This window comes from Medicago sativa, chromosome 7, assembly GCF_051527215.1.
Source record: "Medicago sativa cultivar Bolivia chromosome 7, Bolivia_mono, whole genome shotgun sequence".
Taxonomy (NCBI): Eukaryota; Viridiplantae; Streptophyta; class Magnoliopsida; order Fabales; family Fabaceae; genus Medicago; species Medicago sativa.
Window position 1 is genome coordinate 76,289,775 of NC_140755.1, and position 16,230 is coordinate 76,306,004.

The 16,230-nt window shown below is 34.7% G+C and overlaps 1 protein-coding gene and 2 long non-coding RNA genes across 3 annotated transcripts; 1 reads left to right on the forward strand and 2 right to left on the reverse strand.

Annotated features, from left to right (window-relative positions):
* Positions 1–200: 200 nt before the first annotated feature.
* Positions 201–2,819, reverse strand: LOC146908605 (uncharacterized). Its single transcript, XR_015020019.1, has 3 exons — positions 2,736–2,819; positions 1,557–1,640; positions 201–264 (listed from the first exon to the last, which is right to left on the reverse strand). It is a non-coding gene; the product is annotated as an uncharacterized LOC146908605 (long non-coding RNA).
* Positions 2,820–4,408: 1,589 nt separating this feature from the next.
* Positions 4,409–7,635, forward strand: LOC146908606 (protein FAR1-RELATED SEQUENCE 4-like). The gene is made up of 6 exons (XM_085727272.1): positions 4,409–4,547; positions 4,758–6,910; positions 6,982–7,053; positions 7,155–7,250; positions 7,333–7,389; positions 7,478–7,635. Exons 1-6 carry the CDS (start codon positions 4,526–4,528, stop codon positions 7,529–7,531), a joined length of 2,454 nt encoding a protein of 817 aa, XP_085583398.1. The 5' UTR covers positions 4,409–4,525; the 3' UTR covers positions 7,532–7,635.
* An 856-nt stretch (positions 7,636–8,491) lies between these two features.
* On the reverse strand, positions 8,492–10,783 carry LOC146908607 (uncharacterized). Its single transcript, XR_015017441.1, has 2 exons — positions 10,440–10,783; positions 8,492–9,168 (listed from the first exon to the last, which is right to left on the reverse strand). It is a non-coding gene; the product is annotated as an uncharacterized LOC146908607 (long non-coding RNA).
* Positions 10,784–16,230: the final 5,447 nt, after the last annotated feature.

Below are 16,230 nucleotides of genomic sequence, written 5' to 3' on the forward strand. Positions count from 1 at the left end.
TTATTAACCTTTGTGCTTGAGCGCTTAACTACTTGAGAAGAAAGAAACAATATAAGGTTGGTATGTTACTTGTTAGCCACGCCACTTGAGAAGCAGTGACTTTGTTTACAAGGAAACACACCATTCTTTGAATAAACATAAAGAAATACATAAAATTAAGCTCACTTTTTCAGGAACAGTTTCCATTGTTAGAGTTGTTACCTCAAGAGAAATAGATGAATCCTCTACAATTGCACATGATGCCAATTCCAGTTTAATTTTATCCTACAAACCACGAATTAAATAGTTTCAATTTCTCATAAATGAATAACTTACCACATGTTCCAGTTATTGTCAGAGATCAAATCCTAGACTTCTTAGAATGGATCATCAAAGTCGATCTATTAAGTTTTGGAGTACTTCCTCAATCAAAAACACCCTCTCTAACACTCTTGAACATATACACTATTATTTGTTGAAAATTCAAGTGGAATATACTATTTTGGAAACATATGCCTCTAAATCATGTATACCCTACTTAAATTTGAAAGGACCCACATGAATCAACCAATATGAGTGTTTGTTGTCAAAAAAAAAAAAACAAATATGAGTGTTTGTATTAAAAAAAACGGATAGATTAGATAGTGTGTTGGTAACATTTCTCTATCAAGTATAGATTGACAGTTTTGATACAACTGAATAAAAAAAACTACAAACGGAAACATATTTCCTATCAAACTTCTCATTTGAATGGAAATCTTATATATATATATATATATATATATATATATATATATATATATATATATATACACACACAGTTATTATTAATCATCTATTTAAGTGCTTCAATATTCAAAAAGAGGGAGAAATAAATGGTAGAAAATGACTATATATGAGATTTGATATGTTGCATGCATTTAAAGCCATACACCTTGAAATGCAATTACCAAGAGAAATAGGTTACAAGGTTTTATATGTTGCATGCAGTTAAAGCCAATATGGTAATTCTTATGTCAGTGGTAGGGTGGGAATAGGTCAGGTCGACGTACAAGGGCGTACGGCCTGACCTGACCTATTTGTTATAAAGGCTATACGCTTAGGCATTTTAAGGCCTACGAAAAAAGCCTATGAAGTTTGATAGGTCATCCTAGTTATGCATATCTATTAAAACTATTTTTAATTTATATTAAACATAAAAATCACAAAACAACCCAAACAATGGACTCCCTTCAAAGAAAAAACTCAAACAATGAACTATTTAAATATTCTTTAAGTCCTTATAGTGAAATAGGTCTTTAAGGCCTTACAATGATAGACATGCCTTAAAGTGAAATAGTCTTTTTAATATGCTTAAAGGTCTATTTAGCATATTTAGAAAACGGGAAAATGGACTATTTAATAACCTTAAAATGAAATAAACATTGAATAGGCTTTCATGTCAGACGAGGTTTTTAAATAGATCAGACTAGACAAAGAAAAAAGGCCTACAACAGACAATAGCTCAGACTCCGACCTAGTGGTAATAAACAAAAAAAAAATGAACAGAAAAATATTAATAATAATTTAAAACTCACTTTTATTTCCATTGCTACAGTTGCTTCCTCAGAAGAGTCCTTAGTTGTGGATGGTTTCTCCTCAAATTTTATTTTAGTTTCAGCCTACAACCACAGATTACATATTTAGTTACAATTTTTCAGAAATGTAATATCATACAGCATGTACCAGCTTAGAGCTATCCCCATAGACCAAATACAAGTGTTCTTAGAATGTATTATTCTCTCTATTTCTCCGCATATGGTCACCAATATTCTTCATTTGAATTATGTTTTGGACTAATAAAGTTACATTTCATTGTTTTCCAATTTGATACACGCACAAAAAAGAGCAGTAGTAATAGAAAACTGGTTATGGTGCACTTAATGTACCAAAGTCCCAATTATTGTGATGGTTTCTTGTGAGACTGAGGACAACATGCATATCACAAGTTTTAAGCCATCATTTGAGACACAATTCTCATTGTACAAAGATATTGAAAAATTGCAAAATAAGTTTTGAAATATTAATACTGATTTGTCAAAGTTGCCACTTCCTCTATCACATGACATGTTACTTCTGATGATTAATTTCTAATGAGATAAAATAAAATAAAAAATAAAAAAACAAGCATTACATATGATTCATGCTAGATATGTAATTAAAGATGCTTTGAGAAGTAATTAATGAGTTAACAATGTACTCATTTAACTAAGAATCTCATGTTTCCTGTTTTCATTTTTACTTCAAATAATAAACATAAGAGAATGCAGGTCCAATACTTTCCTCATCATTTTCTTTTACAACTTTTGATAATATATAGTTTCCCTTCCATCTTCTCCCTATCACAACTATTCACTACATAAGTCTTCCATCCCTTTGTTGGTAATATAAAACGAACATATATTTTAAGAAATGAAAAGTGAATTTTTTTTCAGAAATTAAACGGGACCTTAGTTTCAAAAGGAGTAACACTGCAAAAACAAAAAAAAAAGAGCAAGAAATCTCGAAAATTGATAGAACACGTTTAATATTGCACAAGTATTTCAAGGCAGGAAAGTTATTAGATAATAATTTTTTTTGAGGGATTATTAGATAATAATTACTGATCAAGAGAGTAAATTAGAGGTACATACAGCACTTAGGTCAAGTGTTAATACTGGTTGTGCACAAGTAAATTATTCGACCATAAAAAAAAAAAAAAGAAGCTAGAAACTCACATATTGATTCGGATAGGCGTCAACAAAGTCAACAAAATCCCCACTATAACGGAATATTTTTCCTGTGTCCAAATTTATGAAACACTGCAATCATAAATTCAAATTCAACATTAAAAAATTTATATAACATTCTTACAATTTTTTAACAGCCGAACCAGATATACCATCAAACACATAATCATGATCACTTGTTAGCAAACTACAAAATATAGTGCTTTCTTTCTTTAAGAAACATATCCACCGTTCTTAATTACGTTTCAAACCTATCAAAAAATCAACATAATTGATGGATAGATCTGAGCATTGATTCAGTAAAAAAAAGAGTTGGATCTGAGCTTTGAATTCAAACAGAATGAAATTTCTATTCCATATATATAACAAAAATTAATTGATTTGCTGAGTACGACTCATGTTCACCCATAAGCGGACACACACTTGAGCGCAAGAAAGGGAAGCTACAAGCGCAATCTTGATTGTAATATTCTGTCATAGCTTTTACAATGCAACCGTAAAGTATAGCAAAAAAAAAAAAAAAAAACTATGCAGGCACACAGTTGTCGAAGACGTAACTCCATGATCCATCTTTGTGTTCTTGTGTGCCTTATGTCATGAGCCAATTTTTGTTCTCAAAAGATAAATTCAATATCCAAATCTATTTTCTCAAAAATAATTCAGCAAAAGCAAGAACAAAAAGGATCTAAGGAACATCAGAAAAAGGAATTAAAGAAAAAAAGAAAATTACAAACTACAACTTAATTCAAAGATAGGTAAAATGAAAGTAGGCCCTTCAACTGATTTGAAGAAATTAAGTGATGAAAAATATTACTTTGGTTTCAGGATCATCCCTCCAATTTGGCGGCAGAGTAAGATAATCATGGGGATTAAAACCTTCTTCTGCCATGTTGCATTCTCAAACAGTGGAATACAAAGCCTCAAGAAATCAAAGAAAAAAACTTTTACAAACAGCAGAATACAAAGCCTCAAGAAATGAAGGAAAACAAATTTTATAATGCTGAAATGATCCAAACATGGTAAGAACACAAAAGTGCTCGTGAGTAACGTATGTTCTGATGCCACGTGGCAGGCATTTTGGAGTGAAGAAAAGCACGCAAACATTGTAGAATTGTGAAGGGTGCGTTTCCTTGTGAAGGGTTTTGTTGTTTTGTGAATGAATTAGTTTGAAACAGAGACTGTCTTTCTAGATTTTGTGATGTGGCAACCATGCCAAAAAGAACAACACTGAATTTAAGGAAGCAACTGAAAATTGGTTTTCGAGGTTTCAGTTTCACTTACGTTGCTTAGCTAATACTCTCTACGGTCATATTTAATTTATAAGCAAAATAAAATTTTTTTTAGATTCGTCGAATAACTAATGCATTGGATACTGTAATTGAATTTAAAAAACTATTTACATTTTTTTTTTTACAATATTTATCCATTTCTTTGATTTAATAGTATACTTTTTCTTTTACGAAATATTTTAATAGTATTCTTAGAAGAAAAATGCTGTTTCTCCCGAAAATTTTCAACCCGAGAGTGTCCCGAGAGTGACGTGGCTATTTTTTTTAAATATTAAAACAATTAATTAATAAAATAAAAACAAAACAAAATAGGTTGTCCCCATCCACCGCTAATTAACTAGAAATTAGCAACCTGCAAAAATCTAATGGAAACAGCGATCTGATTGGGTTATCACCGACGGTTAGCAACCTGCAAAAATCTAATTAGAGGTACTTTTTTCAACCGCAAAGCTTTGATTGAAACAACAAGATTCCAGAAGTCAAGTTGTAATGGAAACAGTGCAAAAATCAAGTAAGTTAACTACCTTAAATTGGGTTATCACCCATCCCTCATCAACTGATCAAACTACCTTTATATGATAAATCAATTTTGATTTTGCTTTTTGATATTGAAACTGATTTGGATTAGCCTAGATTTGTATTTAATGCTTATTGTGATGTTGTTATCACTTATATTTTTTAGTCAATTAACATAAGTTTTTTTTTTAATTTATTGCATTAGTGGAAGAAGCATTTGTATCTTCTGATGAAGAGGAAATCAGAGAGGGAAATAATAATTTTGATGATAGTTTAGAAGAAGATATTGTTCATGAAGATGAAAAACCTCAGGTTGGAACTATATTTAGCTCTAAAGATGAACTTTTTGAGTATTACAAGAGTTATGCCCAATCTATGGGTTTTGGAGTTACTAAACTTAGTAACAAAAATACAGATGATGGGAAAAAATACTTTACTCTAGCATGTAGTCGTGGATCAAAGTATGTGAGTAAGGCGAAGAAGCTTTTGAACCCAAATCCTTTAACAAAAACCCAGTGTAAGGCTAGATTGAATGCATGTATTTCTTTAGATGGAACAGTTACTATTACAAAACTTTTTCTTGAGCATAATCATGATCTAATCCCTGACAAAGCACGCTATTTTAGAAGTAGTAAGTTTTTGGATCCTCGTTTGAAAAGGAGGTTAGAACTCAATGATCAAGCTGGAATAAATGTAAGCAGAAATTTTCGATCAATGGTTGTTGAAGCAAATGGTTATGAGAATATGACATTTGGTGAAAAGGATTGCAGAAACTACATAGATAAAGTGAGGAGACTACGACTTGGGGCTGGAGATGCTGAGGCTATTCAAAATTATTTCGTTAAAATGCAAAAGCAAAATAGTCAGTTCTATTATGTAATAGACATTGATGATAAAAGTCGCTTACGAAATGTTTTTTGGGCAGATGCGAGATGTAGGGCTGCATATGAATATTTTGGTGAAGTCGTAACATTTGACACTACTTACTTAACAAATAAGTATGACATGCCTTTTGCCCCATTTGTTGGAGTAAACCATCATGGCCAATCTGTGTTGTTGGGCTGTGCTTTATTGTCGAAGGAGGATACTAAGTCCTTTACTTGGTTATTCCAAACATGGTTAGACTGCATGCATGGACGTGCTCCAAATGCCATAATTACCGATCAAGACAGATCCATGAAAAATGCAATTGCGGCTGTTTTCCCAAAAGCTCGTCATCGATGGTGTTTGTGGCATATAATGAAAAAGGTTCCAGAAAAGCTAAGTAGATACTCCGATTACGAGTCTATGAAAACACTTTTGCATGATGCTGTATATGATTCTTTGAGTAAGAGTGATTTCATGGAAAAGTGGGAAAGAATGATTGAAGATTTTGAACTTCATGATAATGAATGGTTGAAGGGGTTATTTGATGAAAGAAATCGTTGGGTTCCTGCATATGTGAGAGACACGTTTTGGGCGGGAATGTCAACGACTCAAAGAAGTGAAAGTATGAACTCGTTTTTTGATGGATATGTAAATTCAAAGACAGCATTGAAGCAATTTGTTGAACAATATGACAATGCATTGAGAGATAAAGTTGAAAAGGAAAACAAGGCTGATTTTGGTTCATTTAATACAATGATAGCTTGTATAAGTCATTTTGGCTTTGAGTTGCAATTCCAGAAAGCATTCACCAATGCAAAATTCAAAGAATTTCAAGTGGAGGTTGCTTCTATGATTTACTGTCATACTTGCTTTGAGAGATTGGAAGGATCAAATTCTATATATTCTGTTATAGAGAGCAAGAAAAACTTTGACATAATTAAAGATATAGTGTTTGAGGTATCCTTCAATGAGAAAGACTTTGAGTTACGTTGTATGTGTTGTTTGTTTCAATTCAAAGGTATTTTATGTAGGCACATCCTTTGTGTTCTTAAGTTAACAGGAAAAACAGAGTCATTGCCATCCTCTTATATTTTCTCTCAGTGGAGGAAGGATATAAGACGAAGACATACCCTTGTTAAATGTGGTTTTGATCATTTAGTTGGAAATGCTAAATTGCAAAGAGTTGATAAAGCATGTGCTGACTTTTATGAAGTTGCTTCTGAGGTGATTAATACCGATGATGATTTGTTTAAAATGAGGAATTGGATCAAGGAAGTAAAAAATGAGTTTACCTCTAAAGAAGCATCCCCTGGTATTGTGGAAGATGGTTCAGTTCAAAATCAAGTGATTAAAATTCTTGACCCTATACCGACTCGAAGTAAAGGGCGTCCTCCTTCAAAAAGGAAGTCTTCTAAAGTTGATCAAATTATGAAGAAAATTTCAAAAAAGAAGACCCAAAAAAGAAGTCAACAGAGTGTAAATCAACAAGAGGTAATTTTAAGATTTGTCTACATCTAAAGTAATAATTTTGAATATGTCTAATATTCAATATTTAATGGCAGGGCCTGTGTGCATCTAAAGTACAAGAGAGTGTTCAAGTAGTTGATGTAGTTGGCACACAAGAGAGTGTTCAAGTAAGTTAACTTAATTTCTTTTTATTTCTTAACTTTAGTTCTAAATGCTCAATGAGACACTGCATACTGATTGTCTATGTTTAATACGTATATGTTTTTAGGGGGAACAAATTAGTTTTGGGAGGAATGGACATGGTGGTGTAAATAATTTAGCTCCCTTCAATCCAAATTCAATACTTATGAGTGAAGTAAATCAGGTGCAAGCATAAAATCTAGTGCTCTTTAGTTTCCTGTAACATTAATATTGTGGATCTAACAAGTATTTTCCATGTTATTTAGGTTCCATTTTATTCTCAAGTCATGAATCATGGTGTTTCCTATTTTGAATTGTTACAGGTACTAGATTTTATTATAGTCACTGTTATTTTTAAAATTAAATATTTCGATACAAATTCATTAATTATGTCGGTTGTTCTCTTTGTAGGCACAACACCATGTGAATGATCCGTCGTCGTCATCAATAACACGTGAATCATAAATACAAGTAGTGAAGATTGTTCTTTTGCTCGGGCACTGCTGCTGCGTTTGGTGGAGTGTTTTATTTCGTGTTTTTCCTTTGCTAGGGCACTGCTGCTGCTGTCATGGGCTTGTTGGCCTCCTTGGCAGCAAAGGTTTTAAGTCTGGGGGAACTGCTGCATCTGTCAAGTGCTTGACAAGTTTTGGTTTGGCCGTCATGTGCTTGGTCTGGGCTAGTTGGCCTCCTTGACAGCATAGACTTTTACATTAGGGGGTGCTGCTGATGTTAGTAGTGTTAGGGTGTATTCTGTTTGGTTTTTTCCATTGTAGCCGCATATATACGATACCTTGGTTTTGGTTTTCATGTGTTGGTTTCCTACTGCCACAACTGTTACGTCTTGTACGTCTTTGTACGTTTTCGAATATGTCTAACGTTTAAGAATTGGAGTGGTATAATGAGGTTATATATTCATGTTTCGATGAAATTTATCTTCACAGGGTTTCTATTCATTTTTAAATCTGCTATGTAAGGCTGCATTGTAAGGGCTCATGCTACATGTTGAAGCTTGGCATAAGGCTGCACATTTTTTTTTCTGTACAATTCTATGTTTCTGGTTTTATCATCTTGTGGTCCAGAAACTAGTATTTCATGTTCCTTTTGGGCCGGCAAATTGTTGTCAGCTAAAACTTGTTCATCAGGGTTTTCATTTAAATGGATTAAAACATGAAAATAAGATTTCAAAAGGGAAGCCTGAAACTGTTTTAGTTACATAAAGTTTGAGTATAAAAGGAACAAAGGAACCCTGCATAAAATGAAAAAGGCAACACAAATGTTATATGAAATATCACACCCAAATAAATTTTGTTACTAACATCAAAGTGAAAGTTGACTAAATTAAACCTCCTACACAAGATGTAATAACCTGCCAATAAGTTTATGAGTAAAGTGAAAAGAACTGAACACAGAGAGAGAAGAGCAAAGTCAGATAAATCTCATCTTATTCAATTAGTGTAAAAGTGATTACAAGGGAGCATATTTATAGTAGCCCAGCTCTAACAATGCTATTGGGTTATGTAACTAACCCCCTACTTATTTGCTAAACTAATTACACAGTTGTTTCTACAAAGTTTACACCACAAATCAAATCCTACATTGACTCAACATATAAAAAAAATTAAAAAAATCACTACTCTAGTGCCAAGTTACTACTGTACAGGTCCGCAAACCCCATGAGCAAAACCGCCTTAATTGAGTGAGATGAACGAAGAAATACAATTGAACACGCTCCAATCAATAAATAGTTTCTTCTTCATTTTGTTGTCGTCTTTCAATTCACTTGTACCTTATCAGTCTCATGTCATCACTTTGTTTCCTTGTGAATGCATGCACTGCCATCATGTTTGTAGTGTCCAGCAGTAAGCCATGTAGTGTAATCTGAGTCCTTATTTCATTCTTTAAAAAATAAGGTAACCAGACACTTTGGCTGGCACAGCCTTGTGCAAGAATCAGAAGATAAAACGTGCCTTCAATCTTATATGGGGCAAATGTAGGAACATGATGCCAGCACCAATTGAATTGTGTGTGAGTCATATTATTGTCCCAAACTGCCAACAGAGGAGTCTTCACATGCAGATGTGATTGTGAAAAACCATTCCCATCTTCACATGTATGGAGAATACGACAGAAAACATGAAGAGGAATATTAGAAGCATAAACAATAAATCATGAGATTGTTCAAAGTATCCCTATGGAATTTGATTCAAAGTAACCAAAGGACTGAAGTGCATCACTAGATTTGTCAAGTATGACACCAGAATCTTATCCAAGTAATATAACTTAAGGCAAAACAATGATAAACAGTACAATTTAAAGATGCATCATATAACACCCGATTGCTTGCATTACATAATAACTCCAACAATTAATTTGAACAGACTGATGAGCTTAGGAAATAAATCGGAAAACAAAACATTTTACATGTTAGAATTTAAACTTTAGAAGAGCAGTTAAATACTAGTAAAGAAAAACCATTACAGTACCAAAATTCACACCCATAGCTTAGCCCCCACCTCCCACAGCCAAACACAAACAAAAATATCAATAAAACATCAGCTGCCCCTGCCAAAACAGTCCCAGAAAACACTGCACAGCAGGCAGAAACAGCACTAACAGCAGCTGTTCTGTCCTGACAGCAGTCATAACCGAGCCAGCAGACCCCCCAAACTGACAGACTCGCGAAACACCAAAGGGCTGCCACTGCCTTACCTCAAGAGGCAATCTCTAGGTGCCAACTCCACTCGTAAAATAAGCTAAAAAAATGGACACTTCATATAGTCACATATACGTATTTTTTACCCTACTGCAACAAGACTTCAAGAGTCATTTCTCTGAATAAGGCCACTCCTACACAGATTAAATGATGCCATTATATCTATCAAAACCAAGACTTGGGACTTAAGAGCAACCATTTAGATCCAAATCATTTTTAATAGTTTTGCTGTTTTTCTAAATCATATTCAGCATCTGAAATTGCAAGCTACTTCGCATTTGATCAATTATTATTATTGTTTATTTACTTGCCTGACCAAAGTACCAAACTATCTTATAGAACAATTCAAGCAAACATAACTTCAAGCCATATCTAAAGATGAAACATGGCAATACAGATCAACAAAATCAACAAATTCCTGATACAGGAACTTTAAAACACAACTCACAAATTGAAAGAAAAAATCAACAAAACACACCCAGAAACATTGCTTTAAGACTTCTATGGTAATTTCTGGAACTTAAAAGCACAGTCTTTAGTGATTAATCTCACTTATACCTCTCCTTAAGTTGAATATGATGTAACTTATGACCAACAAGATGATTTTTTTAGAATTGACAGAAACAACCAAAAATCAATTCAATTTACATAGGAAATTACCTCAATTTGAAGGATAAAATTACCCAATTTCTATATAAAATCAATGAAGGAAGCAGATGAATGGCGACACCAAAATACGGCAGTGTATCGACAACGAAACACGGCGAAGGAACGGCGGCAACAAAACATTGAAAAGGTACGGCGACAGGAAAATACGGCGGCAAAGGAACGACGATGGTGTCATATTAGAGAAACGGCGAGACAAAACACCATGGATGGATGGAGAACGTGGGTGTGGTGGGTGTTTCAGTAATTTTCCCTCAGACTTCCACGATGGTGTTTTGATTTGGGAAAGAACGGATTGTTGCGCAAAATTTCTTCTACACGTCATGTACATGTCACTCGGGACACTCTCGCGATTGATTTTGTCGGGAGATATAGCATGACTGTTCTTAGAATACTAGTCAAAGAATTTTTTTTTTTCTTTTGACGAAAGCTTCTTTTTAAGGAAAAGTTAATAAAATTCTAAAACAGAAAATACTTTATTCTTTAAGAAATTCATAATTGTTTAAATATCATTATAAGATTTTCCAACGCGTTTTTCCCTTAAAATAATAATATTTTTTAACTGCACCAATACAATGTGACACAAATGTGAGTGTTTATTAACTTGTAAATGTTTGTCTAAACTAATGTGTATGGGAAGGTTAGAAAGAGTGAAGATCCATTTTAATTTCCGACAAAATGTGTGGAGCCCATACCAGTCTATTTTGAGGGTTTTCTCTTTTTTTTAATAAATACGTATTGGGAAGGCGGTAGAGGATGGGGTAAGGTTTGTTTCCTTTTTAAGGCGAAAGAGACCTTGATAGTCAACATTGCACCCAGACAAACCATGCTTCTTTGCAGCGCGGTACCATCCCCATTGACCGTTCATACAATCCATGAATTTCCAAAGTAGCCTCTTTTTATGAAAGACCAACGATGGAAACACATTGTTGTAGAAGGAAGAGGAGGAGAGGGTGTAAGAAATGGTGAAGGTTTGAAGGGTATTTATAGGTTAAATTTGTGCTGCATAAAGTGTAACTACACATAATGGCTAGTCAAAAAATTTGTTCAAAGGGTTTTACCAGCCATTAAAGCTGGTAAAAACCTTTGGAAAATGTGTTTCCTGAGTTACTGAACACCGTCCAAAACTTTGACTTGTTTTGTAACACCCCGTTCTCCCAACAACGTAATATTAGTTAATTTAATCAGAGTAACCACACAACGGAGTGTCACACTACTAATCAAAAATTCATAAATAGGAAATATCTATTTATTTAAAATCAACGTTTAGAATATCTTAATAAACTGCAGCGGAATAATTCTTTAAAAATATAGTTTCAACCAAATTCAACCTCAATGAAAATCTTGGCACAAAGGCCTCAACATAATTCAACTTTATTTTCAACAACAGTAAGCTCCAATAAAAAGTCTTTTCCAAAATATGTGATACATAAAAAAAATGAAGAAGACATTCGCGACGATCCCCATCCTAATATGTATCAGAGCCCTAGACACTTGAGCCAATCAACCTACAAGCCATCATTACCTAAACATTACCCACGGTCGAGGCAACATATACGCAGAAGGGGTGAGAAACTTATCCAATAATAATATATAATTCATCGAATTAATGAAAACAACAACATATCACAACATGCATCATTAATAATGTATATAAATAAATACATAAGCAACAACATAATTATTTTCAGCAACGAGGTTCAGCAACAACAACAACAACAACGTTATCCACAACGACACCGACAACTCGACAATTCGACAACGACAACAACTCGACAATGCTACAACGACAACAGCTCGACAATGCTACAACGACAACAGCTCGACAATGCTACAACGACAACAACAACCTAACAAATGCTACGACAACAACAACTAATGCATCATGCAGGTGGTTCCAATCTACGCGCGTTGAATGCTAAGCATTCCAGGGCATAAGCCCCCAACACAATGGATGGTTAAAGCATCCCAGGGCATAAGCCCCCAACAAGTGAATGATAAACATTCCAGGGCATGAGCCCCCAACGGGTGAATGATGAACATTCCAGGGCATAAGCCCCCAACAGATGTGAGTATGCAAATGGACTCAACTTGTGTATATCAACATACAACTTCAACAACGACTACAACAACAACATATGTGCCTAAAACAATTATGACACACTCCCCAACTTCGACATTAGACGATACAACAACGTCAACAACGGAAATCAACAACATAACATATATATAAATCAATTACATTCATCTCAAAGTCCAAAACATCCTCCAAAAGCAATTAAGTTTTGATCAATAGGACATAAGCCAAATACCCACAAAACACCTCAACTAAATCCCTAACACCTAAGTTTGAAGTTGGGAAACCAACCATAAGTTTTTGGACTAACTTGGGATTAGTTATGCTAAGTTTTCTTAAAGTTTTCTGAAGATCCACTTGGACTATTTTCATCATAACTCAAAATCTACAAATGATTTTCTAGTCACTCCAAAGCCATTAGAAAGCTAACTCAATTATCTACAACTTTTATGTTTACACCTAAAGCTAATTCAAAACAGAAACGTATGAAAAAGACGAAAGAACGCAGAATAGAAAATGGTTTTTTGAAGACCTACTTGGAGTGTTTTTATCATAACTTAAGATTCACACAACATTTTCGAGTCACTCTAGAGCCATTAGAAAGCTAACTCAATTCTCTACAACTTTTATGTTTACACCGAAAGCTAGTTCAAAGTAGAAACGTATGAAAAAAACGCAAGAACGTGAAACAGAAAAATGCTGTCACTGGGCAATTTCGCTAATAGCGAAAATTGAGCTAATAGCGAAAATGTTCCAGAGAGTTTCGCTAATAGCAAATTTCTGGCGAGTTTTTCATCTACTGTTACGATTTTAACACCATTTTCACCCCAAAAACCCAATTTCTGATCCCCTAATCACCCAAAATGAATTAGAACAATGTTTACAGGTTCTATATACAACATAGCAACCAAAACAACATAGAAACATGCATCAAACAACACAATTCATCATATTTTCCTCAATTAACATAAAACTTCTAACCCTAAAACCAAGAACAACAATTCATCAAATTTCAGAATTATATACCATGATTATTGAAAGGAATCACACCCTTACCTTATCTCAGCAAATTCTACAGCAAAAATTGGTTGGATCCTCTCTTCCTAGCTCTTCTCCTAGCTTTCTCTTCCTTCTCTCCAAAACCAGTTTTTCTAGAGTTTTCACGTGAAAATGTTTTTGTTTCTGACTTTCTGTTTTTACTGTAAACTAAAACCTCTCTTTTCTCTTAACTCCCTTAATTTCTATTAATTCCTCATTAATCCCCTTAAACCAAAATAAACATTATTTCTATATTATTTCTATTTCTCTTACTATCTTATCAAATAATAAAACAATATTCATTCAAATAAAACACAGCTCCATAAATCATATAATAAAATAGCATCACAACATATATCACATAAAAATCATATAAAATATATATTTCACATAAAATCATATATTTAACAAATAGAGTCATATAAAAATATTCACACATCTACTAAAAATAAGAATTAAAATGGGGCGTTACAACTCTCCCCAACTTAGAGAATATCGTCCTCGAAATATTACCTCAAGCAAACAACTCAGGATATGAATCCTGCATCTTACTTTCCAACTCCCAAGTAAGACTTTCACCAGTTGCTCCTCCCCAAACAACCCTCACTAGAGGTATCTCTTTGCCTCTCAACGTCTTCATCTTGCGATCATCAATCCTCAAAGGTAAAGTCTCCACCGTAAGGTTGTCTCTAACTTGCACATCATCTCTAGGAATAACATGTGAAGGATCCGCTACATACTTTCGAAGTTGCGACACATGAAACACATCATGCAAGTTCGAAAGATGTGGTGGCAAACCAACTCTATAAGCCATCGTGCCAACTCTCTCAGATATCTGATAAGGACCAATAAACTTTGGAGTCAACTTCTTGGACTTCAATGCACGACCCACACCGGTCATAGGAGTGACTCTCAAGAACACATGGTCACCCTCTTGAAACTCAAGGTCTTTTCTACGCTTGTCATGATAACTCTTCTGTCGACTCTGCGACGCTTTCATATGCTCTCTTATCATCTTGACCTTCTCCGTAGTCTGCTGAACTATTTCAGGTCCCAACACAACACTTTCACCCGACTCAAACCAACATAAAGGAGTTCTACACCTTCGACCATATAAAGCTTCGAAAGGTGCCATACCAATACTCGAATGGTAACTATTGTTGTATGTGAACTCTATCAACGGTAGGTGACTATCCCAAGCTCCACCTTGCTCAAGTACACACACCCTCAACAAATCTTCTAATGATTGAATCGTTCTTTCTGACTGACCATCCGTTTGCGGATGATACGCTGAACTCAACTTCAACTGAGAGCCCAAAGCTTCTTGCAAGCTTTTCCAAAATCTCGAAGTGAACCTCGGATCTCTATCCGACACAATACTCGATGGGACACCATGCAACTTCACAATATTATGAATATAAATCTCCGCCAACTGAGCTACTGAATAAGTGATATTAATCGGAATAAAATGTGCTGACTTAGTCAATCTATCGACAACAACCCAAATGGCATCATGCCCTCTTTGAGTGTTTGGTAAACTCGTCACAAAGTCCATGGAGATGCTATCCCATTTCCATTTCGGCACATCTAAAGGCGTCAACAAACCAGCAGGCTTCTGATGTTCAACTTTCGATTTCTGACAAGTCAAACACGCATAAACAAATTGTGCGACATCACGCTTCAACCCAGACCACCAAAATAGTTTCTTCAAGTCATGGTACATCTTTGTAGCTCCCGGATGGATACTCAAGCTAATTCTGTGACTTTCTTCTAAAATCAACTTTTTCAATTCATTATTATCAGGGATACAAATCCTGCCTTGGAATCTCAACACTCCTTGATCATCAATCTGGAAATCACCATCTAAAGTTTGATTACTAGCAACCATCAAGTCTACAAATTTCACATCAACTTCCTGTGCTTCCTTGATACTCTTCAAGAAATCATTATTAATCTTCAACATACCCAACTGCACACTCTGAGGTGCCAATTCACAAACAAGACTCAAGTCTCTAAACTGCTCTAGCAATTCAAATTCTTTCACCATCATAGCCGACATGTGCAATGTTTTCCTACTCAAGGCATCTGCAACCACATTGGCTTTACCCGGATGATAATTCAAACCAAAATCATAATCCTTCAACAACTCTAGCCACCTTCTCTGCCTCATATTCAACTCCTTTTGATCAAATAAATATTTCAGACTCTTATGATCACTAAACACTTCAAATCTGGAACCGTACAAATAGTGCCTCCAAATTTTCAACACAAAAACCACAGCAGCCAACTCTAAATCATGTGTAGGATAATTCTTCTCATGTATTCTCAATTGTCTCGAAGCATAAGCCACTACCTTGCCATCTTGCATAAGCACACCACCTAAGCCCAACTTGGACGCATCACAATATACAACAAAAGGTTTATCTGACTCTGGTAAAATCAAAATTGGAGCCGTCGTCAATCTTCGCTTCAACTCATTGAAATTACTCTCACACTGAGCATCCCACACAAAAGCTCTACCTTTACAGGTCAACTGAGTCAATGGAAGTGCCAACTTCGAAAATCCTTCGATGAATCTTCTGTAATAACCAGCCAAACCAAGAAAACTTCTAATCTCCGTAACTGACTTAGGAGTCTCCCAATGTGATACCGCTTCAACCTTCGACGGGT